Source organism: Stenella coeruleoalba, assembly GCF_951394435.1.
Source record: "Stenella coeruleoalba genome assembly, chromosome: 17".
In the NCBI taxonomy this organism is placed as follows: Eukaryota; Metazoa; Chordata; class Mammalia; order Artiodactyla; family Delphinidae; genus Stenella; species Stenella coeruleoalba.
Genome location: NC_137163.1, coordinates 34,346,351 through 34,370,226, shown reverse-complemented (window position 1 = coordinate 34,370,226; position 23,876 = coordinate 34,346,351). Strand labels below are relative to the sequence as shown.

Sequence of the window (23,876 nt, the reverse complement as noted above, 5' to 3'; positions counted from 1 at the left end):
TGTTTTCTCATAGCACCTCAGGCTTTTTCTTTGTTAACACGTGTCACATCTACAACTGTGTATTCTTCTGTAAAAGCTTCGCCAGGGCGTTGGGTCTGTCTTTTCATCACTGTATCCCAGTACTCAGAGCAATACCAGCCCGTAGTAAGCACTCAAGCTTGTTGAATCAATGTATTTTTAATTTCCAAGATTTATAAATAGAGGTGTCTCCAGTATATGAAAATCCATGCCCTCTATGATACAATTTTCTATTATGTCTTTCTACCTGGACTCACATATCTAAGAGTGAGAGCCTGTTGTTATAAGAGGACCTCAAAGTGTGAGCACTGGGATGAGATTTTTCTTAGCTTCTAGAGGAAGCTCTGGTGGTAAGATTACTTGAATGAATGAATGAATGAATGAGCAAATGGCAGAGACTTTGCCTCTCTTGATCACCACTGTATCCCCTGCACCTAGATCAGTGCCTGTTGCACAGTAGGAGCTCAAGAGAGGTTTGTTCAATTAATTGAGGGGGAGATTAAGGGGAGAGGGTGGGTGGAGGAGGAAACCTTTTGCCCGAAGATGCATGTAATTTCCACTTTATCCTCAAATAGAAGAGCGTTTATGTGTCCACAAGTGCTTCAAATTAGACAGTAGTGTATGTGTCTTCCAGCAACTTGTGCTTTAATCATTTTGATGTTAACAAAGATACCTGTGTAGTCTTTTTTTTTTTTTTTTTTTGCGGTATGTGGGCCTCTCACTGCTGTGGCCTCTCCCGTTGCGGAGCACAGGCTCCGGACGCGCAGGCTCAGCGGCCATGGCTCACGGGCCCAGCCGCTCCGCGGCATGTGGGATCTTCCCGGCCTGGGGCACGAACCCGTGTCCCCTGCATAGGCAGGTGGACTCTCAACCACTGCGCCACCAGGGAAGCCCCCTGTGTAGTCTTAAGGAAGTGGTATGATTGCTCTGGACCTCAGTTTCCCCATTTGTAAAATGAAAAGTTTGAGGGAAGTAATCATGAAGATTTCTTTCAGCGCTTACATGCTATGATTCTGTTTATAAACACAAAAACAACTTGTACCTCAGACCATCGGCAATCCTTTGCAAATATCCATATATAAAAATTATATCTAGCTTTGAGTATATTTGGAATTTAAGTTGCATAAAATACAAGATGCTCCTTTGAGTTTCATTTCTTTCTTAAGTAGGCCTTTTGGTCATAAACTGGGAGGGTTCACAGAGTAGAAATCTATTTTTAAAAGAAAAACAGGGAGAAAGAGAGAAAGGTGCACAGTGGAAGCTTCGTGCTTTAGAATCGGGAATTATATAATGGTTGCTGTGATCAGCTTTTATGTCTGGAACAGAGAAAGGGAAATAAGAATTCTGGATGCCACAGAAAGGAAATGCCCAAACTCGTTAGTTCCCCCAAACTTACAGAGACTGCTTATAGAAGCACAGTGCTTCTCTCTGTTAGCTGGATGGTCTTTTCTTCCATTCATATACAGTTGTATAAACAAAATCAAAGGAGAATTACTGAAGGCAAATCACTCACAGTTTCACCTCCAAAAGTTGATTTTCTTCTCTTTTTGTTTGTTTTTCTGTTTCATAACCTTATTTATTTACTCACATATTATTAGTTTTAACATGGTCGATGTGATAGTCATCCAGACTCAGGAGTTTAGTAGAATGTCCCTCCATTGGGTTTGTCTGATGTTTTTCTCAACGTTTATTTAGCCTGGAGTTGTGGATTTTTGCAAAGAGGACCACAGAGGTGAAGTGTCCTCATCATATCATGTCACGGTGTTCCTGACATCACTCATGATATTAACGTTTATCGCTTGGTTAAGAAAGTGGCTGCCAGGTTTCTCCACTGAATCAGTTTTGATTATTTACATTTTTCTAGAAATATTTCCATTTTGTCTAAGTTTCAAATTTATTAACATCAAGGTATTCTCTTTTTTTGTGCTCCATCTGAAAGTTTCCTTTATTTCCCTAATATTTGATTATCCTTGCCAGTTTGATAGTTTTCTTTGTCATTTCAAAGAACCAACTTTTGTCATAAGTTGCCCTTTCTCTCATGCCTTTACTTCATTAATTTATGTTTTTATCTTTAGTATATCCTTCTTTCTTTGGGTTAATTCTATTATTTTTTTCTAATATATTGTATGCTTAGCTCTTTAACTCTTAGCTCTTTAACTCTTAGCTCTTTAACTATTATTTTTTTCTAATATATTGTATGCTTAGCTCTTTTGTTCATTTCTAGTATAAGCATTTAAAGCTATGAAATTACCTCTAAGTACTGATTTATCTATATCCCATCACATGTGGGATTTATTTTATTATTCTGTTTTAATTTTTAAGATTCCCTTGATTTTTTTGATCTATGAATATTTGGAAGATTATCTTATAATTTCTAAACATATAGTGTTTAAAGTTCATCTTTTTGTTATTGGCTTAAAATTTGATTATGCTGTGGTCAGAGAATTTAGTCGGTTTCATAAGAATTCTTTGAAATGGATATTCTTGCTTAATGGCTTGCTACAGGGTCAATTTTCTTATGTATCATGGGTGCTTAAAAAGAATACTTTCTACTTAAAATTCAGTTTGGAAAAATCTCTTTTAAAAGTAGACCTAACTCATTTTTACTTATTGCAATGCTGAAATTGTAAGGTCTTATTTTTCCCATGTTATGTCATCCTTTTTATTTTTGCTTACTTTTGTTTCATTGATCAATATTTCTTTTTTCCATTATTTTTCTCTAGTGATTTTCTAGAACAGTGGTCCTCAAACTTTTTGTTCTCAGAATCGCTTTACACTCTTAAATTGTTGAAGTCCCTAAAAACCATGTGTTTGTGTGGGTTATTTATATATATCTATTACAGTTTACCATACTAGAAATTAAAGATGAGAAATATAAAATATATTTTATGATTCAGTTAAAATAATGATCGCATATTAACCCATTGCATATTAACAATGTTATTAACATAACATTTAAAAATGAAATGTTATTAACATAACATTTAAAAATGAAAACTAATTAAAATTTCCAAAACAAAGGAATTTAGTGAGAAGAGTGGTATTGATTTACATTTTTATAATTCTCTTTAATGTCTGGTTTCATAGATGACAGCTGGATTCTCATATCTGCTTCATTCAGTCTGTTGCAAAATGTTAATTTGGTTGAAATCTATGTGAAGAAAATCCTGCTTCACACTGATAGTCAGATGGAAAAGGAAAACGTATCTTCATAGCCTTTTCAGATAATTGTAGATACTTGGATACTGCATCAAAATTCGGCAGATGATAGTTTCTTTTTTTTTTTTTTTTTTTTTTTTTTTTTTGCTGTACGCGGGCCTCTCACTGTTGTGGCCTCTCCCGTTGCGGAGCACAGGCTCCGGACATGCAGGCTCAGCGGCCATGGCTCACGGGCCCAGCCGCTCCGCGGCATGTGGGATCTTCCCGGACCGGGGCACGAACCCGCGTCCCCTGCATCGGCAGGCGGACTCTCAACCACTGCGCCACCAGGGAAGCCCCAGATGATAGTTTCTTAAAGGTTAGTTGCAGTGTGGAAACTGAAATCATACAGTGAACTTTCTGTACGCTCTTCCATTAAAATCCCTATGTCTGTTTTGCACTTTGAGTGGCTCTTTTACCTGTTTGTGATTTTTGCAATGTCAGACATTGACGTTTGGAAATGTTGGTTGACAGAGTTATTCATACCTTTCAAATGTTAACATGTTTCATGATACATTAGCAAAAAATCACATGCACTAATATCTCCTTCTAGCTCATCAGAAAATCTTAAGGTATTAGGAAGTTGTCAATAGTGGTGCAAACAAGTTTTCAAAAATTCTTAAAAGTTTAAATTTTATCATTGGCAACAAAGACTGTCAGTTGTTTTCCTTGAAGTGATAGACTCACACTTGGTTTATATTTGAGAAAATGTTGGCCAAACACCCAAGTCTGAAAACATAGATGTTGGCCTGTTAGTCTTTCTATGAAAAAAACATCCAGTTCATTTTCAACTTAAACAATTGCACAAGTACTTTCTCTGAGGCAATCATTGTTGTTCAGTATGCAAAAGGAGTGCTTTCTGTGTACTGCCCACTTTGTCACACAGAATATTAAGAAGATGTGTACTCAAAGTTTGAGTTTCATAAAATTAATATTTTATACTATGTTAAGGACATTCTGAAATGAAACTAGCATCTTTTGTTCTTGTGTTTGATTGTTTTGTTTTTATTGTGAATGTGTGTTGCTAAGAATACAGTGACTCAAGGACACCTTGATGTCACTGCCTTGATTCATGTCAGGAACCAGAACTTTTACCCACTATTAGTTTTGTACCATCAGTGCAAATGTCAATATAGTGAAAAGGCAAATGTCTTAGTATCATTATGAAAATAGTTTTGACCTTATGGATCCCTGAAATCTAAGAGACCCTTAGAGGTCTGCAGACCATATAATGAAAATTGCTGCTCTAAAATTTCTCCATCCTATCTTTATCCTAGTAATTGTTACCACTGAATTTTTAATAAACACATTTAAAAATATTTTCTGTCAATATCAGGAATTAATCATTATCCATTGCTCTTCCTCCATACGAAGCAAAATCTTCAGGATACTTTATTTATTTATGTTTAAATTTTTTTTTCAGGATTTTTTTTGATGTGGACCATTTTTAGAGTCTGTATTGAATTTGTTACAGTATTGCTTCTGTTTTATGTTTTGGCCACGAGCCATGTGGAATATTAGCTCCCCGACCAGGGATCGAACCTGCATCCCCTGCATTGGAAGGCAAAGTCTTTTTTAAATTAATTAATTAATTAATTAATTTTGGGCTGAGTTGGGTCTTTGTTGCTGTGCGCGGGCTTCTCATTGCGGTGGCTTCTCTTATTGCAGAGCACAGGCTCTAGGTTCATGGGCTTCAGTAGTTGTGGCTCACGGGCTCTAGAGCGCAGGCTAAGTAGTTGCGGCACACGTGCTTAGCTGCTCCACGGCATGTGGGATCTTCCCGGCCCAGGGCTCAAACCCATGTCCCCTGCATTGGCAGGCAGATTCTTAACCACTGCGCCACCAGGGAAGCCCGGAAGGCAAAGTCTTAACCACTGCACTGCGGGGGAAGTCCCAAAATCTTCAGGACACTTTTAAACAATCTCCTATCCCCTCTCAGGTATTTCATTCCAGTTTGGTATTATTATCTTTAAGAATTCTTTCCTAGTGGCTTAAATTTCATTTCCATGATCAGAAATTAGTTACAAGTAATTTAACATTTTACTGATTTATTTGATACTCTGATTGCTATATCAGTTTTCTTTTCTACCCTGAATGCCTTGTTTTTCATTTTGAATTGAGAGATAATTCTTTCAAAAGGGATATAGGAGTAGAATAGTTTTTGAATCCTTTTATGACCAAACATGTCTCTATTTTGCCATCACACTAATTGATCTTTTGGTGTGTTCAGAATTCTATGTTCAAATCCCCTTTCTCTTGTCTTGCAGCATTTAGCAGATGAGAAGTTTATTGGTTGACTGTTTCTTGTTTTGTTGAAAGTTACTTGGTATTTGTAGCATTTTTCATTTAATCTTTAACATAGAAATTTTGCTAGGATATGGATAGATGTGTTTCTTTTTATTATCCTTTTTAGCATTTTGGGGCCTTTCATTCCCAAGGCTCAAGTTTTTGTCAGCTGGAGGACATTTTCTTCTGTTATTTCTTTAATTATTTATTTTTCCCTTTCATCCTCTTGCTTTCTTCTGTAACTCTTATCAGTTGAACATTATACCCCTGAATCTATTCTGCATACCTTTTAACTTTGTCTCATAAATTCTTTCTTTCTCTTTAGAAACTGGAAAAACGCTTGCTTAGCTCTCCCAGATCATGACTTTTTTTTCCAGCTCTTCTCTATGCAACTCTCAAACAAAGTTTTACTTTTATTTCAGAAATTATGTATCTTGTTTTGTGATGATTTCTTTTTCATAGTAGCCTGCTTTGCACAGGAAGTATCTTCTTTTTAACATTATTTTCTATATCCGACATTAATTATTTTCCTCATCAACAAGACGTTTTGTTCATCTTGGGCCTCTCTTTTGTTCATGTTAGTTTTCCTTAAATATCTGGTTATTCTTAGTTCTCCTATTAAGAATAAAGAGTTGCGGGCTTCCCTGGTGGCGCAGTGGTTGAGAGTCCGCCTGCCGATGCAGGGGACGTGGGTTCGTGCCCCGGTCCGGGAGGATCCCACATGCCGCGGAGCGGCTGGACCCGTGAACCATGGCCGCTGGGTATGCGCGTCCAGAGCCTGTGCTCCGCAACGGGAGAGGCCGCAACAGTGGGAGGCCCGCGTACCGCAAAAAAAAAAAAAGAATAAAGAGCTGGACTGCTCACATTTCAGAGCTGCCAGGGTTTGTTAGCAGAGCGGAGCTCACTCTTCCTAGGGTGGGCTGTTCTCTTAAGTGGAAGGAGGAGTGGTCACGGGTGCTGAGCGTACCTGGAGGTTTCCTTTGCATATATACAGGTGAGGTCCCAGGGGGCAAACTTGGGTAGGACACATTGGAGGGTTTTCCCGTTGTTTTAAGCTAAGTATCCACGCCCCCCCCCCCCCCCACCTTTGTTTCCATTTGGGATCTTGAAGTTACTCTAGGTGTTATACTGAGTTATTTCTTTCTGGTGCTAGGGCCCTCCCAAAAGCCAACTCCTGTGTTTAAGAAGTGAACGCTGCAGCTAGTTCCTGTGACTGGCTTGGTTATAGATGCTGAAGACTGTGAATTAGAGTTTACCAGGCTCAGTGGGAAAACCAGTTTTCACTTATGCATGAACCTCTCCTGCACCAGCGTAGGGGTGCAGCCTTCTTGACTTTGGTTTCTCCTCTATTCCAATCTTCTGTTTTCTGTCTTCTTGAAAACAAAATTTTTCTTCTTGAAAACAAAAAACAAAACAAAATCTTCAGAAAACAAATTTCTGTTTTTACATGATTACACGTTATTATGTGTCTCAGTTCAGGGAAATCTTTGAGGGAAAAGTAAACACGTGAAATGGTCATGAGATAGAACTCTGTCCTGCAGCCTTTTAAGAGGCTCTTGTGTTTTTTTTGGTTTTTGTTTTCTTTTTTTGCTGCTAAAGATTTGAGCATGATAAGTTCCTCCAAAGAACTGATTCTCTTTTTAATTTTTGAAGCTAATTTGGTTTTAAGATGATTCTTTTCTTTAAAAATTATATTTTGGTCACTATTGAAATGTAATGTTTTTTAATATATCGTGCTTATTTAATTATATTTTTATTACATCAATTATTTAATATTTTTCTACAGGATATTTAAAAACAGATGGCCTCTGACTGTGTCAAACTAAAGGTAGATAAGGAGTAGTTGCTATCCCTCCCCATATACAATTTATTTGTGTTGTCTGCCTCATGTGTACCCTGCAGAATGTTTCAGCACCTTGGAATTCTACAAATAACTTAAACACGTCATCTTTGTCTTCAAGGAGCTTATAGACTTCCCCTTTGCACAGTTTCTCTAGAACTTTGAATTTCGACATTATCTCATTTACTTCCATGTAAGAAAATTCCCTGTCATATTAATCTCTTGTATTCAGTCTGTTTTCTAGTTCCCTCTTTTCAAGTAACTTTTTTCTGATTAAGAAAATAGAGCATAGTGAAGAATTGGCAACAGAGAAGGTTGCTTAAGAGCTCAGGCTCTGTGATGCCATCCTGGCCTAAGCTAACTGTTGCATAACCCTGGGCAAGCAGCTTAGCACTCTCTGTTCAGTGTCCCTGTCTATGTAAAGGGCATGGTTACCTTGCCTAACTTTAAGGCTATAACAAAGAATAAATGTGTTAACCCATGTCAGGGGCTTAGAACACTATCTGGCATATGGTAGGGGCTCATTAATTATGTGTAACTTAAAGACTATTTGAAAAGTGAAAAAGTAGAAAGAAGAAAATAAAAATTCACCTATAATCACTGTTAACATTTTGAATTTCAATTTACATACACACACACAATTTTAACCAATTTTAGTTATTTCATAGATTGTGAGCACTACAAATTATCTCCGTTTAAAATATTATTTTCTTGTCCTCTTTCTTCTACTTTCCATTATGACAGCTTTTTCCTCATGGTTGTTTCTAGTGCTTGATGATGTGCCTTTCCAGCAGCTTCTTAATTATATCCCTAATCTTCTCAGTCCTTGATTACTTAATAGGTGGACTAAACATGCTTAGGGCACTAGCAAAGCTAGGGCACCGCTGAGAGAGAGAGAGCGAGAGAGCGAGAGAGAGCGAGAGAGCGAGAGAGAGCGAGAGAGCGAGAGAGCGAGAGAGCGAGAGAGAGCGAGAGAGAGAGAGAGAGAGAGAGAGAGAGAGAGAGAGAGAGAGAGATTATTCTTCAGTCAATGGATCAGTATATTTTGCAGTTAATATATCCAAAGGGGAACTATCCTAATTTCAATAGACATAAGTTTTGTTTTAAAATTCATTATTTTTAAAAACTGTTCATTTTATATGGTGGAGAGCATTATAATATTTTCACTGAATTAATTGAATTCCCTCTTTCTCAAATATAACCATCTGCAACATAAGATTATCAATATCATTCCAGGCTTTTGGATTCATTTTATTTCCTTTGACTTGTATATGGATTAGGTCAAGGGCAAAAGGTTAGAGTCATTAAGGACAAGTTCTCAGTGTAGAAACTTCCTAATCAATTTCAACCCTTGTTCTAACATGGAAAGTATCTGTTATCTCTTGTGATTTGCCTCTAGCAAGCACCAAAAGGAGGGATATTATTGAAAGTAGCTACTAGTGAAATGACTAACATCATTGGCATTTAAATTGTGACATTAACCCTGATTAGGATGATTGATTCATTAGTTTCCATTTGAAAGTCATATTCTATAACTGGAGGAAATGCCAAGATTCCCAAAGAAAGAATAATTGTTAGTTGTTGAAATCTTGCTCTTAAGTTTAGGGTCTGAATATAGTCTTTTTTTTTTTTTTTAGGCTGGGAAGCTGAAGTGATTGTATGTCAGTAACTAGCTACAGTAAATCAGCTACAAGAAATTGAAGTGGATAAAGGCTAAACTCCAAGTGCTGAAGACTCAGCATAAGATGAGATATTCTATTTGGAAAATAGAATTCATAATTCAATCTCAAGATAAAGTCTCTGTACATGTGTGTGTGAGAGAGAGAGAGAGACAAAGACAGACAGACAGAGACAGAGAGAGAGATGGGACAGAGAAGAGGGGGATATTGAGGCAGAGAACATAGCATGAAATCCTAAGAATTACGTAAGAACTTCACTTCTTTTTTTTTTTACATTGAAGTATAGTTGATTTACAATGTTTCAGGTGTACAACAAAGTGATTCAGTTATACATATATATTCTTTTTCAGATTCTTTTCCATTATAGGTTATTAGAAGATACTGACTATAGTTCCCTGTGCTATACAGTAGTTCATGGTTGTTTATTTAATATATAGTAGTGTGTATCTGATAATCCCATACTCCTAATTTATCCCTCCCCACCCTTCCCCTTTGGTAACCATAAGTTTGTTTTCTATGTCTGTGAGTCTATTTCCGTTTTGTAAATAAGTTCATTTGTATCATTTTTTTAGATTCCATGTGTAATTGATATCGTATGTTATTTGTCTTTCTCTGTCTGACTTACTTAGTATGATAATCTCTAGGTAAAACTTCACTTCTTAAAGAGAGGTGGAAAAAATTCTTTTGCCCCCAATTCAAGTCAGTGTTGAGAATGACATACAACAGGTGGAAGAAAGGGTCATGGATTGTAGACCTTTGCTGATTAGAGTTCAGTCTTCCTCTAGTTTTGCCTCTGGTCTGCACATACATCTGCTTCGTTTCCTTGTTTGTAGGAGACCAGAACATTTTAGGAGAACAGAAAAATGAATCCTAAAATGAACATTTTAGGAGAACAGAAAAATGAATCCTAAAATGAACATTTTAGGAGAACAGAAAAATGAATCCTCATTTTGTTTAATTTGAAGGTGAGAAGTAGGAGGTGAGAGAAAAACAGTTTAGGATCAATCCTTGTTAAATTAATTTTACAGTTATTCTTCTTCAAATTAAGGCAACTTGCATTTATATAGCATTTTATAGCTCACAACCAATTTAAAAAACACACTATAAACTGATTTTATGAAAACGTGAAAAATATAGCTCCCTTCCCCCCTCCCTTCATAGTACTTTAAACCCCAACTTATACTTCAATTCTTCAACTGAACTTTTATTCACTCATTCGACAAATTTAATTGAGTGGCAGGCATAGTTCAAACTGCTTATGATACATCCATGAACAACAAGAACAAAAATCCCAGCTCTGTGGAGCTTACATTCTTGTGGGGATAGACAGGCCATGAACACTGAACACAGTAAGTAGGCTACATTGTGTGTGAGAAGATGGTGACTGCCAGGGAAGAAAGAGTAGAAGCTGTGTAAGGGAGACGGAAAGTTTTGGAGGAATGGGAAGTTCTAGGGTGGGTTGAGGTGGGTCCCTGCATCAAGTAAAGTAGTCAGGGTAAATTTCATTGTGGTGAGATTTGGGCAAAGGTTTAGAGGAGATGAGAGAGTTATTTGGGGGAAGAACATTCCAGGAAGGTGAAACAGCTGGAGCCAAGACCCTAAGGTGGAGACACGGAGACCAGTGCAGAGGATCCGAATGAGTGAGGAGCATGACAAGGAGGGTATCAGGACAGGAGGTCGGAGACATAAAGGAGGAGAGATTCTGCAGGGCCTGGAAGGCCAGTGGAAGGACCTTGGCCTCTAAAGAAAATGGGGAGTCATTATAGGATTAAGCATGGGAATAGCATGATCTGATTTATGTTTTAATGGGATTTCTATAGATGCTTTGTTGAGAATAGACTGGAGGAAGGAGGGGACAATGGTAAAAGCAGGGAGATTTATTTAGAGACAGTATTAGTTATCCACTGCTGTGTAACATAGTATCTAAAAACTTACCAGCTAAAATAGCAAACATTATCTTGTACAATTTCTGACGGTCAGGAATCTAAGGGCAACTTAGCTGGTTGGTGCTGACTCTGAGTTTCTCATAAGGTTGCAGTCAAGTTGTCGTCTGGGGCTATAAGTGATTTAAGACTTGTCTCTGACTGCAGAATGTACTAAGCTCCCTCACGGGTTGTTGGTGGGCTTCAGTTTCTCATTGACTGGTGGTCAAAGCTTCAGTTCCTCGCCACAATATGGCAGTTTGCTTTCCCCAGAGAGAGAAAGAAGAAAGAGGGAGGGAGGGAGGGAGGGAGAGAGAGAGAGAGAGAGAGAGAGAGAGAGAGAGAGAGAGAGGCGGGGGGGGGGGGAGAGAGAGACTGACTTACCAAGATGGAACACTTTTATTATCTAATTCTGGGAGTGCCATACTATCATTTTTGCTATATGCTGTTGGTCATATAAACCAAGTCTGATACAATGCGGGAGGGAACTCCACAAGGGTGTGAGTTCTAGGAGGTAAGGATCAATGGGGGCCTGTAGTGGAGGCTGCCAACCTCAGAGACAATTGCAATAATCCAAGCAGTAGATGATGGTGGCTTGCACCAGCATGCTTGCAGTGGAATGGTGAGAAGTGGTCAAGTTCTGGATATATTTTGAAGGCAAGATCAATAGGTAGGACTTTTTAATGAAGTGGATGTAAGAAAATGAAGACTTAATGGATGACTCTGTTATCTGCCTTTTAAAAGATAAGTGCCTAGGGTGTCTAGGTGTGTTAATTGACTCAGGGAGATGTGTGTGTGTGTGCGTGTGTGTGATGGTGTGGGGACTGGTGCTTTTAGAAGAAAGCCAATGCAACGCTGGAGAGGAGGGGTTTGCAGATCTTTGAGTGAAGCCAGGAAGGTTGGGAATCCAAGGCAGGTAAGGGACGTGGTGCAGGACAGACTGTGGACTGTGTTTGGGGACTGCTGGGCCTTTTGATTAATGAATGCTACTTTCTTGGTGTAGTTGGTGGATCCGACAGCTGAATGATAGTTTTCTTTCCATAGTCAGTATTCTTTATGTAGTAAAAATTAAATGGTAGAATGTATGTAGTAAATAATATACATACTGTAGGAGTCCTTAGTACCGGGAGGCCCTTAAGAGCCCAAATAGAAACAATCAGGGAGTATTTTCTGGAAGATGGGATCTTGCAGCTGGACTTTGATGAGAGTAGAATTGAGATGGAGAGAAGCAGGAAGGGAATTTCAGGCAGGGGAACAGTCTGAGCAAAGGCATGGACGTAGGAATGGGCTTCTTTAGGGTACTGCAAATAAATGGTTTAACTCCTTATGTTCAGTAAGTAGAAAGAAAGAAATTTTGAGAAGTATGTAGGGGCCTGATAATGGAGAATGTTAAATATCAGATGGAGGATTTTGGACTTGATATTACAGGTGGTAAAGAATCATAGTACACTCTTGAAAATGATTATCTCTGAAGATGATTCCATAGGGCTTCAGTAGGGATTGAAGAGGGGAAAGTTGAAGGATCAAGAGACCAGTTGGAGGCACGAAGAGATAAGACCAAAGCTGTGATCGTGGCTATGGTGACTGACTCCATATAAGGGACGAAGAGAAAGTATAATAGCCAACACACATGAGGCTTTTATACTGTGTCAGTTTCATTTGGGGGCACATCTCAGTTTTACAGGTGAGGAGGCTGATGCCCAGAAAGGCTAACTAACCTGTCCAGGGTTACACAGCTAGTACGTGGTGCAGCCAGGATTTACACCCGGGCAGTCTGGCTCCAGAGTCTATATTTTAAACCAGTACATAAGGTTTGGCTCTAGATGACTGGGGACAGATGATGAGGAGGTGTGCCCAATTGAGAAATGATGATTACCTTAGTTTTGGATTGAGTTAAAGGTGACGACAGGACATCTAAGGAGAAGGCAGAACAGGCTCTTAGGTGATACCCATCTATTAGTCATTAAGATAGAGGATCAGGGACTTCCCTAGTGGCGCAGTGCTTTAGAATCCGCCTGCCAATGCAGGGGACACGGGTTCGATCCCTGGTCCGGGAAGATCCCACATGCCGCAGAGCAACTGAGCCCGTGTGCCACAACTATGGAGCCTTCACTCTAGAGCCCGCTAGCCACAACTACTGAGCCCGTGTGCCTAGAACCCGTGCTCCACAACAAGAGAAGCCACAGCAATGAGAAGCCCGCGCCCTGCAACAGAGTAGCCCCCGCTCGACGCAACTAGAGAAAGCCTGTGTGCAGCAACGAAGACCCAGCACAGCCAAAAATAAAAATAAATTAAATTAAAAAAAAAAAGATAGAGGATCAATGAAAGCCATACGAATCAACAATGGAGAGAAAAGAGCAAAGGGCCCAGGAACGATGAGAGTTCGAGGACAAGGATGAGCTAGAGTAGAGATTAGAAAAGAGTGTTTGGCTACAGAGGAGAACCACCCTTGTACAGTATCTTAGAAGCCAAGCAAGGAAAGATTTTACAGAAGTGAGAAATGGCCAAGAAAATCCAAGGAGATTAAGAACTGAGAGCAGTCTATTGGAATTTTTTTTTTTTTTTTTTTTTTTTGTGGTACGCAGGCCTCTCACTGTTGTGGCCTCTCCCGTTGTGGAGCACAGGCTCCAGACGTGCAGGCTCAGCGGCCATGGCTCACGGGCTCAGCCGCTCCACGGTGTGTGGGATCTTCCCGGACCGGGGCACGAACCCGTGTTCCCTGCATCGGCAGGTGGACTCAACCACTGCGCCACCAGGGAAGCCCAGTCTATTGGATTTTGATCAGAGGTCATTAATAGAATCAGTTCTAAAGAGAAGTAATACTTATAAGTATTATTTATTGAAGATCTGTAATGTACCAGGCTTTTCATATGTAAATATCTGAGTTATTCCTTTAGAACAGTACCGTAAGGCTGGTATCATGATATAGAGGAAGAAACAAGCTCAAAGAAGTAAAGTACCTCATCTAAATTCAGTAATTGACAGAGCTGAGATTAAAACTGAGGTTTATTCAACTCCAAAACCATTCTCCCTCTAGATTAAGACCAAAAAAAACCCCCAAAACAACCCTCCCCTCAAAGACTAATGCCCTTCTAGGAATTATTAAAAAAAAAAAAAAGAATGATGAGAAATGGATTGAAAGTGATAATTTGACGTGAAAACTTCACTGTCCTGGTTTTTTGTGGTCCCAAGGGAAATGGATTTATGTCTGGATTTGTTGACTATTACTACACATATTTTTAGGAGGTGAAGGCGTTATGTACTAAGTTTCACATGCTTCTCCCCAGCAAAGCATTCCCTCTGTTAGACTTCTTTTTTTTTTTTTTTTTTGCAGTACGCGGCCTCTGACTGTTGTGGCCTCTCCGGTTGCGGAGCAACAGGCTCCGGACGCGCAGGCTCAGCAGCCATGGCTCACGGGCCCAGCCGCTCTGCGGCATGTGGGATCTTCCCGGACCGGGGCACGAACCCGCGTCCCCTACATTGGTAGACGGACTCTCAACCACTGCGCCACCAGGGAAGCCCCTGTTAGACTCTTTTTAATGCCCCGGGGCATGTGGTAGAGCGATCTGGAGCTTTTCTTGACTTGTTGGTTATGATCTCAGCTGCATGACTGCTCCACCTCTTTCATTACTTCAGCTGATGACTCATCTCTTAATTTTTCTCCCAACATCAACAAAATGAAGTAGCGGATTAAAGAAACAAATGAAAGAAAAAAAAATATTTGTGATCTAACCCAGCCTTAGCCTTGCTGTGAAGACTCAGGTGCTAATTTAAACTTTCCACCAAGGAAGAACAGAGATCAAGTTTATAGTTGACGTGCTCTGTGTTCAAGGCAACCCAGAAAATTACATACCTAAAGCTACTGAAAGGATATTTAAAAAGCTGACCAGAGCAGGATTAGAATTGCCACTCCAGAAGAACAGTGATGAAACTCACCTTCAGAAAGTGTTCCAAACTTTGGTAAAAGCTGTTCTGTGAAACTGTCCTTCTTTACAAGTCTACATTTTTGCTCAGTGTACCAGAGAGATTGTTCTGTTTTTACTAAATCAAGCTTTATTCAACAGTGCTCTGTACCAGAGACTATAATCTATGAAAAAACAAAAAGTCCAAAGTCATTATGCAGTTAAAGGGGAGAGCATAAAAGCCCTTTGGCCATCAAAAATGTGAACAGAAACAGCTAGTAAGTAATTGCTTTTCTGGGGTATTTTTCTCCATTGATCATGTAAGGATTCATCAACCATTTCATCATAGGGGAAAAGCTGATGAACCTAGATTTATGAGTGAACATTCGTGCTGGGAACAGATAAAATCAGCAATCCAGGAGACTCAGCAGGAGGAAGTAGGGACTTGAAGGAAGACTCAAAGAAAAATCTCTCAAGTGAATCAGGGCACTACTTAGTGTAAATCAGGAGTTGGCTTTTATCCTTCACCCTGGTGCTTCCTGCTGAACTTTTGGAAATTAGCCAGTGTTGTAATTAACCCTCCCCCCGCCTCCCAGCTTTTCTTAAGTAAGAAAGAGAGTAAAATCTCCATCTTTTTCAATGGTGAGGTCACTGCAAATAACTTAAAGCCCTTCCTTCCTGTAAGACTGAGCGTTTTGGGAAGTATGCATGCTGCCTGGGTGCTCATGCAACAGTTAGGGTTCAGATTCCTCTACTTCTCCCTCTAAGTGAAGGCTGCAGACCGGGCACCCAGGGTGGCTCCTACTAAATGGCTGAGAGGGGTGGTGGTGGCACTGCCACACATGGGCCTATCACCTCTGCCTTCGTGGTCCTCCCAGAGACTTCATTTCTTCCACTTGCAGATTCTTAGGAGTCCACCAAAATTCTCTCTCTAAATCAAGCCCTATCCTCTGTGATTAGTAATTTCCACAACACGGAAATACTATTTTACTGTTAAATCAAAGTACATAAATTTCTTTTTTTTACACTGAATTATAGTTGATTTACAATGTTGTGTTAATTTCTACTGAACAACAAAGTGATTCAGTTATACATATATATATATATATATATATATATTCTCCTTTATATTCTTTTCCATTATGGTTTATCACAGGATATTGAATATAGTTCCCTGTGCTATACAGTAGGACCTTGTTATTTATCCATTCTGTATGTACTAGTTTGCATCTGCTAACCCCAAACTCCCAGTCCAACCCTCCCCCACCTCCCCTGCCCTTGGCAACCACAAGTCTGTTCTCTGTGTCTGTAGTCTGTTTCTGTTTTGTAGATAAGTTCATTTGTGTCATATTTTAGATTCCACATATAAGTGGTATCACATGGCATTTGTCTTTTTCTTTCTGACTTACTTCACTTAGTATGATAATCTCTAGGTCCATCCATGTTGCTGCAAATGACATTATTTCATTCTTTTTTATGGCTGAGTAATATTCTACTGTATATAAAATACATAAATTTCTTTAGTTGACTCTCCAAAATGAATACAAATGTGCTCCTTTTGTCAGAAAATTCCATTATTGTGCATTACCAATATAGTCTTCACTTTAAAAATGTTCCCCCCCCCAAAAAAAAAGATGTTTCCCACATCTGCCCATTTCAGCGTTGACCGGCACACTCCTGCCTTTCCTTCAGGTCTTTGTCGAAACTTTGCTTCCTCCTTGATCTTCTGGTTAGGTTAGTCCCCTCTGTCATATAACCTCACTCATGACACTGTTCATTTCTCACACTCATTGCTCTTGTAACAGCGGTGCTTTCTTTTTTTCTTTCTCTTTTTTGGCTGCGTTGGATCTTCACTGCTGCGCGTGGGCTTTCTCTAGTTGCAGCAAGTGGGGGCTACTCTTTGTTGCAATGCGTGGACTTCTTATTGCGGTGGCTTCTCTTGTTGCAGAGCTCGGGCTCTAGGCACATGTGCTTCAGTAGTTGCAGCATGAGGGCTCAGTAGTTGCGGCATATGGGCCCTAGAGTGCAAGCTCAGTAGTTGTGGCACATGGGCTTAGCTGTTCCGCGGCATGTGGGATCTTCCTGGACCAGTGACCAACCCGTGTCCCCTGCATTGGTAGGCGGATTCTTAACCACTGCACCACCAGGGAAATCCTAACAGTGGTGTTTTCTTTCCCCCGCTGGACTGCAAGCTACTTGGGCTACAGGGCAGTGCCTGTGTCATTTGCCATTGCATCCTCCACAAATAGCATGGTGTCTGGCATCTATTGGGCTCTCAATCAAAATAGCTAAATGAACAACTTCAGTCTCCCTTTAATTAATGATTATCTTTAGCACTTCTGCATTATAACCAAAAATTGCTATACCCACAAACTACGGGAATATAGAACTGTGCTGTGATAGTAATACCTGTTATTGTATAACATTGTGCACTTTACAGACCTCTATTTTATTCATTATTTTATTCCATTCTTACAATTGCATTGTGAGGTAAGTAGGGTGGGCATTGCTGTCTTTTTTTAAAAAAACTTTTTATTTCATATTGGAGTATAGCTGATTAACAATGTTGTGTTAGTTTCAGTTGTACAACAAAGTGATTCAGTTATACATATACATGTATCTATTCTTTTTCAAATTCTTTCCCCAATTAGGTCGTTACATAATACTGAGCAGAGTTCCCTGTGTTGTAGAGTAGGTCCTTGTTGGTTATCCATTCACACCAGTTAGAATGGCCATCATCAAAAAATCCACAAACAATAAATGCTGGAGAGGGTGTGGAGAGAAGGAAACCCTCTTGCACTGTTGGTGGGAATGTAAATTGGTACAGCCACTATGGAGAACGGTATGGAGGTTCCTTAAGAAACTAAGAATAGTGTTGTCCTTATTTAAGGCGTGAAGAAACCGAACCTCAGGCAGTTTTCCTCCACTGTAAGTGGTGAACAAAGACTCACTTCCAGGGCCTGTGCTGTTCCATGTCACCAGACTACCTAATGGTTAGAAAGGCCTTCTACCAGGGTTTTCCTGTTTACTTCCAGAAACTTGATTTTACCTTTTAATCCAATTAATTTACAGTTGGGTCATTTTCTCTTTCTTCCCAATCAGTTCCACCAAGCCCCTGGCACAAAGTTCAAACCAGGGGCCTGGAGATAGTCTGAAACTCCACTCTGCTCAGTGTGGATTTCCCACCCGGCCCCCAAACATATGTTACCAATGTCAGTGTCATTTTCTGACCCTACACCGATGTGTGGCACCATGCCTCCACATAAAGGGCCCTCAACACAGCCTTTGTCGGGAGTTCATACCAGTTTTCTATCACAAAGTGAACGGGGAGACCATCTACTATCAGAAGGCCCTGTAGAAATATCAGCAAAAAGGGACGTCTGTGACTGAAGGCCCATCAGAAGGCTCTTGGTGACTGAATTTCCACTGATCGGTATACATGTTGCCTTTGCAATCCTGTTACTTGTCTGTGTCATGTTACTATGCGTGGACATAGGTGTTACTGAAATACAGTGTCTCATGGTTACTTTTTGGTTTCACTTCAATGAACAAGGCTGGGGAGCTGCTGAGGACTGTCATGGTTTGTGAGTATTTAAGTTACTATCGCATCCTCCTTAAGAAATCGCTTTGATAGTCAATTGCTGCTTTACCTGAGCCTGGCTTGGTTAGGACGGACAGATGACTCCAGCCTCCTCTTTTGCCTCTACTGAAGGTTCTCCAGGTGCCCTCCTCACTCCCCATGATGATTTTTTACAACCTGTAGCTTCTATGTCCTTTAAATATAGTAGGATCCCACGGCAACACAGGATTCATATACAGAGTTCGTCTCTTTTCCTGTTCCTTTGTATCCCTGTTATGCAGCATATCTGCAATGCGTCTTGTTTGCAAAGTAGCTTCTATTGCCTTTTTAAATTAAGGGACTTGGATTGGTCTATAATTTGCTAGCAATTATAGTACAAATTAAACTGGATAAAATAGTTTTTAATAACCGTTAACATGTTGATTACATTTAATGTATCGCACATATTTATACATTAGAACTCAGAGAGTTAAATGAAACCTGCTCCCTCTCAGTTTTTCATTTTATTATTCACTAATGAAGAATAATCAAAGAAAATGATTTGGCTTCTGAAGTGATTGGACATGAAAAGCCAAGTGTGAAGGAAACCAACTTACACTACTTCTGTGCTACCTTTGAAAGACCATTATTACTTCTCATGGGCAGTAGAGAAATAAATCAGTGGCTTTATCAATGCAATGGGGCAGTCACTTTAGTCTTAATCTGCCCTCTCTTCCATTCTGGGGAAGTACAAATTAACCAAATAATGTGTATTTTTTAGCGGATATCAAAGGAATGCTTCTTTGATAATGCACCTCGTGTTTTTCTTGCTTGCACAGTAATAAACGACTGGTGGCCTTAGTGCCCATGCCCAGTGACCCTCCATTTAATACCCGAAGAGCCTACACCAGTGAGGATGAAGCCTGGAAGTCGTATTTGGAGAACCCCCTGACGGCGGCCACCAAGGCGATGATGAGTATCAACGGTGATGAGGACAGTGCTGCCGCCCTTGGCCTGCTGTATGACTATTACAAGGTAGGACCTGAAGCCCTGCCTCCCTCCACTTTCTGCCTCCAGGGCCTCCCCTCTCTAGTGGGCAGAGGGGCCAGATTCTTCATCCCAGGCCAGAGAATGAATGGCATTGCCACACTCGCTCTGGAATTCAGCCTCTTCCTGTTCTCATTGCGTCTCTGCTTTCCCATCTATAAAGCACGACTTTACCACACCCCCCCCGAGGGAGTTTCCATTTTAGGATGATTATTTCTGTGCCCTCTGTTTACAAGCATACATATTACCTACGTTTAATTTCTACTTCATATCATATTGCAAATCCTTCTTTGTTGCCATTTTTACTTTATGATTTTTGGTGAATAAAGAATATTACATTGTGTGGCTGTACCATAATTTAGTCATTGCTCCGTTCTGGGGCATTTAGGTTGCTTTTATCTTATTTTATTTTAAAATTAAGTAATGAGAACCTTTAAAAAAATTTTTTTTTAATTTAATTTTTTGGCCGTGCCACAAGCTTGCAGGATCTTAGTTCCCCGACCAGGGATTGAACCCTGGCCCTCGGCAGTGAAAACAGAAGCGAAAACGCCGAGTCCTAACCACTGGACCACCAGGGAGCTCTCTAGGTTGCTTTTAGATTTTCCATTTTATAAGAAACATCAGGGTTTCTAGATTTTTCAGTTTTGTAAGGAATACACCAATGAATACTTTAGTGGTAGGCTTTTGCAGCAATTCCAAAATCTGTCTCCATTTGTTTCAATATTTATTTTGAATATTTATTTTGAAAATATTTATTTTGAAAAACTCAATATTTATTTTGAAAAACCCTTAAAACAAAGTGAATGTAATTCGCTTGCATTACAAAAATACCTGCCATAGGTACTTTCAAAATAGGAGTATTTCAGGAAATCGAACAACAAACAATGGTCTGCCTCAACTATAAAGGACTGTATCTGGTATGACCTGCTCCCTTAGAACCAATGAAGTGTAAAAACTCAACAGGTATTTACTGAAGGAGGATATTTATTGCCTGACTTGATTGTAAACACTGTGGGCTTACGATGCTATTGGCACAAAGGTGAGAATGGCCGTGTTTAGTGAACTCTTTATTTTAGAATAAGAACTAAATCCCCCTCTTCCCCTCTCCCTCCATCATGAGAAAGTCACCCAAGAGGAATCATTTTTCTTTCGGTAAGCACCAGTCTTAGCTTCCTGTTTCCTCCCTGCTTCCCAGTTCCTGATTCCTCCCAGTGGTCTCACTTCTGCAAGTTGTGTTGTCCCCTGGGTCTCTCCTAAACCAGGGTTTTTGTGTTTTACAACGATCTTCCACCACCATTGACTCTGGCACTGCCCCCGGGCCTATTTCTTTCACCAAAATTCTCTAAAGTTACTCATTCCTTTTCCAGCTTCTTCCCATTTTCTCTATTAAATCACTCAGGAGGGCTCCCTCCATGGGGAGAAGAATGAAAGCCAAGCCAAGTTGTGCTTATTTAAGATGAAACATGAGGTATGAGTAACTGATAGGTTGGCCCATCCAGGCTACTTTAAATGAGGATATTATTAACTCAAATAAATGCATTTTTTATGGTTGGAAAGTGCTGGAGAAATATGGGAAAGGCATTCCACTGGTACCCTTGCCAGTCTAGGGTGATTTTTTTTCCCCTTTACCAACGGAGCTGGAGTTGGCCGATTTCGACAGCTCTCTTGTGAAGCTGTACAACTCCCAACACGTCTCCTGACATAGCAAGAAAGGGCTTTAACTTTGGGAATTGGAGTCCAGATGAAAGGATATTTTAGGGTCTAACCTCCATTCCGTGTAAGCAGGGCAGTTTCCTACAATGAACAGGAATCGCCTGAAAAAAACCGGGCCTAAAAACAAAGATGGTTTCTTGGCAGGCTTTCCTTTCTTCTTTTCTTTGTGGTTTTATATATTTTAATCCTTTTTGACTAAGGAGCTTATTTGAAAAACACAGGGATGAATTCTAAACGTTTTGGAGTCAAAATTTTCAGAATGTATTGAGGACGGTATAGAAACACAGAACTTATCACGTTAGACCGCTTCATGTTATAGGCTACCTCTTGAGGGTTCAGCTCTATTGGACTTTTGTGTTAATATGTAATGTTCAGAAATGGTCTCATCCCTAGAAAGGAATCACAAAGCAATTTTCCTTTATTATAAAAAATACTTAAAACTTGACACCTTTTAAAAAAATATCTTTATTGGAGTATAATTGCTTTACAATGTTGTGTTAGTTTCTGCTGTACAACAAAGTGAATCAGCTATATGTATACTTATATCCCCATATCCCCTCCCTCTTGAGCCTCCCTCCCACCCTGCCTATCCCACCCCTCAAGGTCGTCACAAAGCACCGAGCTGATCTCCCTGTGCTATGCAGCAGCTTCCCACTAGCCATCCATTTTACATTTGGTAGTGTATATATGTCAATGCTACTCTCTCACTTCGTCCCCTCTTCTCCTTCCCCTGCTGTGAAAAATTGATACCTTTATCAATCTTTAAAATCTAGTAACATATTAAAATGACCCTGATTTAATCACTTGGGTCATTACTACATTTTTTGGTAACTTTTATAACTGTGTTAAACAAATACGTTAGTTAATGCTTTTATAAGACTTTGAAGAAATACATTAAGATACACTTTGAAAAAATATATTTTTCTTATTTTTTAAATGTAGATTTTACTACTGTGAAATGGGTATAATTTCAGGCATCTGTATTAGATGGCAGTTCTTTCATATTAATGAAAAAGAGAAACACACCTTGAAACAAAAATCATTAGTAATTTAGGAAAACAACATATTTTATTTCCCACAGGTTCAGAGGATAAAGTATTAGTAAGTATGGTACCTGGATTACCTCTCCTCTTGCACGTTTTTAAAATGTAGAGGAAAGTTGAAATACTGCTTTCTGTAAATATTTTGTAATGCAGAGTAGAGAGTTTACATAAAACTCAATTTGAGGATGCAGAGAAAAAGGAACCCTTTATACTGTTGACGGGAATGTAAATTGGTGCATCCACTATGGAAGACAGCATGGCAGTTTCTCAAAAAACTAAAAATAGAACCACCATAGGACCCAGAGGTTCCACTCCTGGATATATATCTGAAAAAAATGAAAACACTAATTTGAAAAGATACATCCACCCCAGTGTTCATAGCAGCACTATTTACAATAGCCAAGGTATGGAAGCAACCCAAGTGTCCATCAGCTGACAAATGGATAAAGATGAGGTATATAAATACAATAGAGTAGTACTCAGCCGTAAAAAAGAGTGAAATTTCGTCACCTGCAACATCATGGATGGACTTGGAGGGCATTATGCTAAGTGAAATGTCAGAGAAAGACAAACACTGTATGATATCACTTATATGTGGAATCTAAAAAATGAAAACAAACTAGTCAATATAACAAAACAGAAACAGACTTAAATATGTAGAGAACAAACTAGTGGCTACCAATGGAGGGGGGGAGGGGCAAGATAGTGGGAGGGGATTAAGAGGTACAAGCTACTACGTATGAAATAAATAAGTTACAAGGATATATTGTACAATGCAGGGAATATAGCCAATATTTTATAATAACTATAAATGGAATATAACCTATAAAAATTGGGAATCTATGTTGGACACCTGAAATTTTTTTTTTTTTTTTTTTTTTTTTTTGCGGTCCGCGGGCCTCTCACTGTTGCGGACTCTCCCGTTGTGGAGCACAGGCTCTGGACGCGCAGGCCCAGCAGCTGTGGCTCACGGGCCTAGCCGCTGCGCGGCATGCGTCCCCTGCATTGGCAGGCGAAGGCTTTCTCTAGTTGCGGCGAGCGGTGGCTACTCTTTTTTGCGGTGCATGGGCTTCTCATTGCTGTGGCTTCTCTTGTTGTGGAGCACGGGCTCTAGGCGCACGGGCTTCAGTAGTTGTGGCACGCGGGCTCAGCAGTTATGGTTCACGGGCTCTAGAGCACAGGATTAGTAGTTGTGGTGCACGGGCTTAGCTGCTCTGAGGCATGCGGGATCTTCCTGGACCAGGGCTTGAACTCATGTCCCCTGCATTGGCAGATGGATTCGTAACCACTGTGCCACCAGGGAAGTCCTGTTTTTTATGTATTTTAATGATTTAAATTCACATTATCTAGATGAATGAGTGAATAAGTGATTTAATAAATATTCATAAGCTGTTGAAATATTCATAAGCTGCTGAAATCAGCTTTTTATTTTTGGCTTATACATATACATTATAGAAAATTCAGGGAAGCTTAAAGAAGAAAGTGAAATTGCCTGTAGTTTTTCTGTCATATTATTTGGCATCATTTTCTCCATCGCTGAACGATTTTGAACATAAGCCTGGTAGATTGGAGAAATGATTTATACATATTACAGCAACAGCAGCAACAGCAGGGAGGTGGGTTATGAGCAGAGAATCCAGTGAACAGTTCGTTGCAATAGTCCAGATAA

The 23,876-nt window shown here is 39.7% G+C and overlaps 1 protein-coding gene across 6 annotated transcripts in view; it reads left to right on the top strand.

The window, feature by feature from the left end:
• GRHL2 (grainyhead like transcription factor 2) overlaps positions 1-23,876 on the top strand; it is a 154,931-nt gene that overhangs the window by 19,991 nt on the left and 111,064 nt on the right. For 5 of the 6 annotated variants that reach the window (XM_079901192.1, XM_079901191.1, XM_079901188.1 and 2 more), the window contains exon 2: positions 19,244-19,439. In XM_079901192.1, the coding sequence (XP_079757318.1) occupies positions 19,272-19,439 (168 nt within the window). In that variant the 5' untranslated portion in view covers positions 19,244-19,271. Of the gene's footprint in view, positions 1-8,545; positions 9,267-19,243; positions 19,440-23,876 lie in introns of those variants that run through there. The other variant, XM_079901189.1, reaches the window with a different exon arrangement.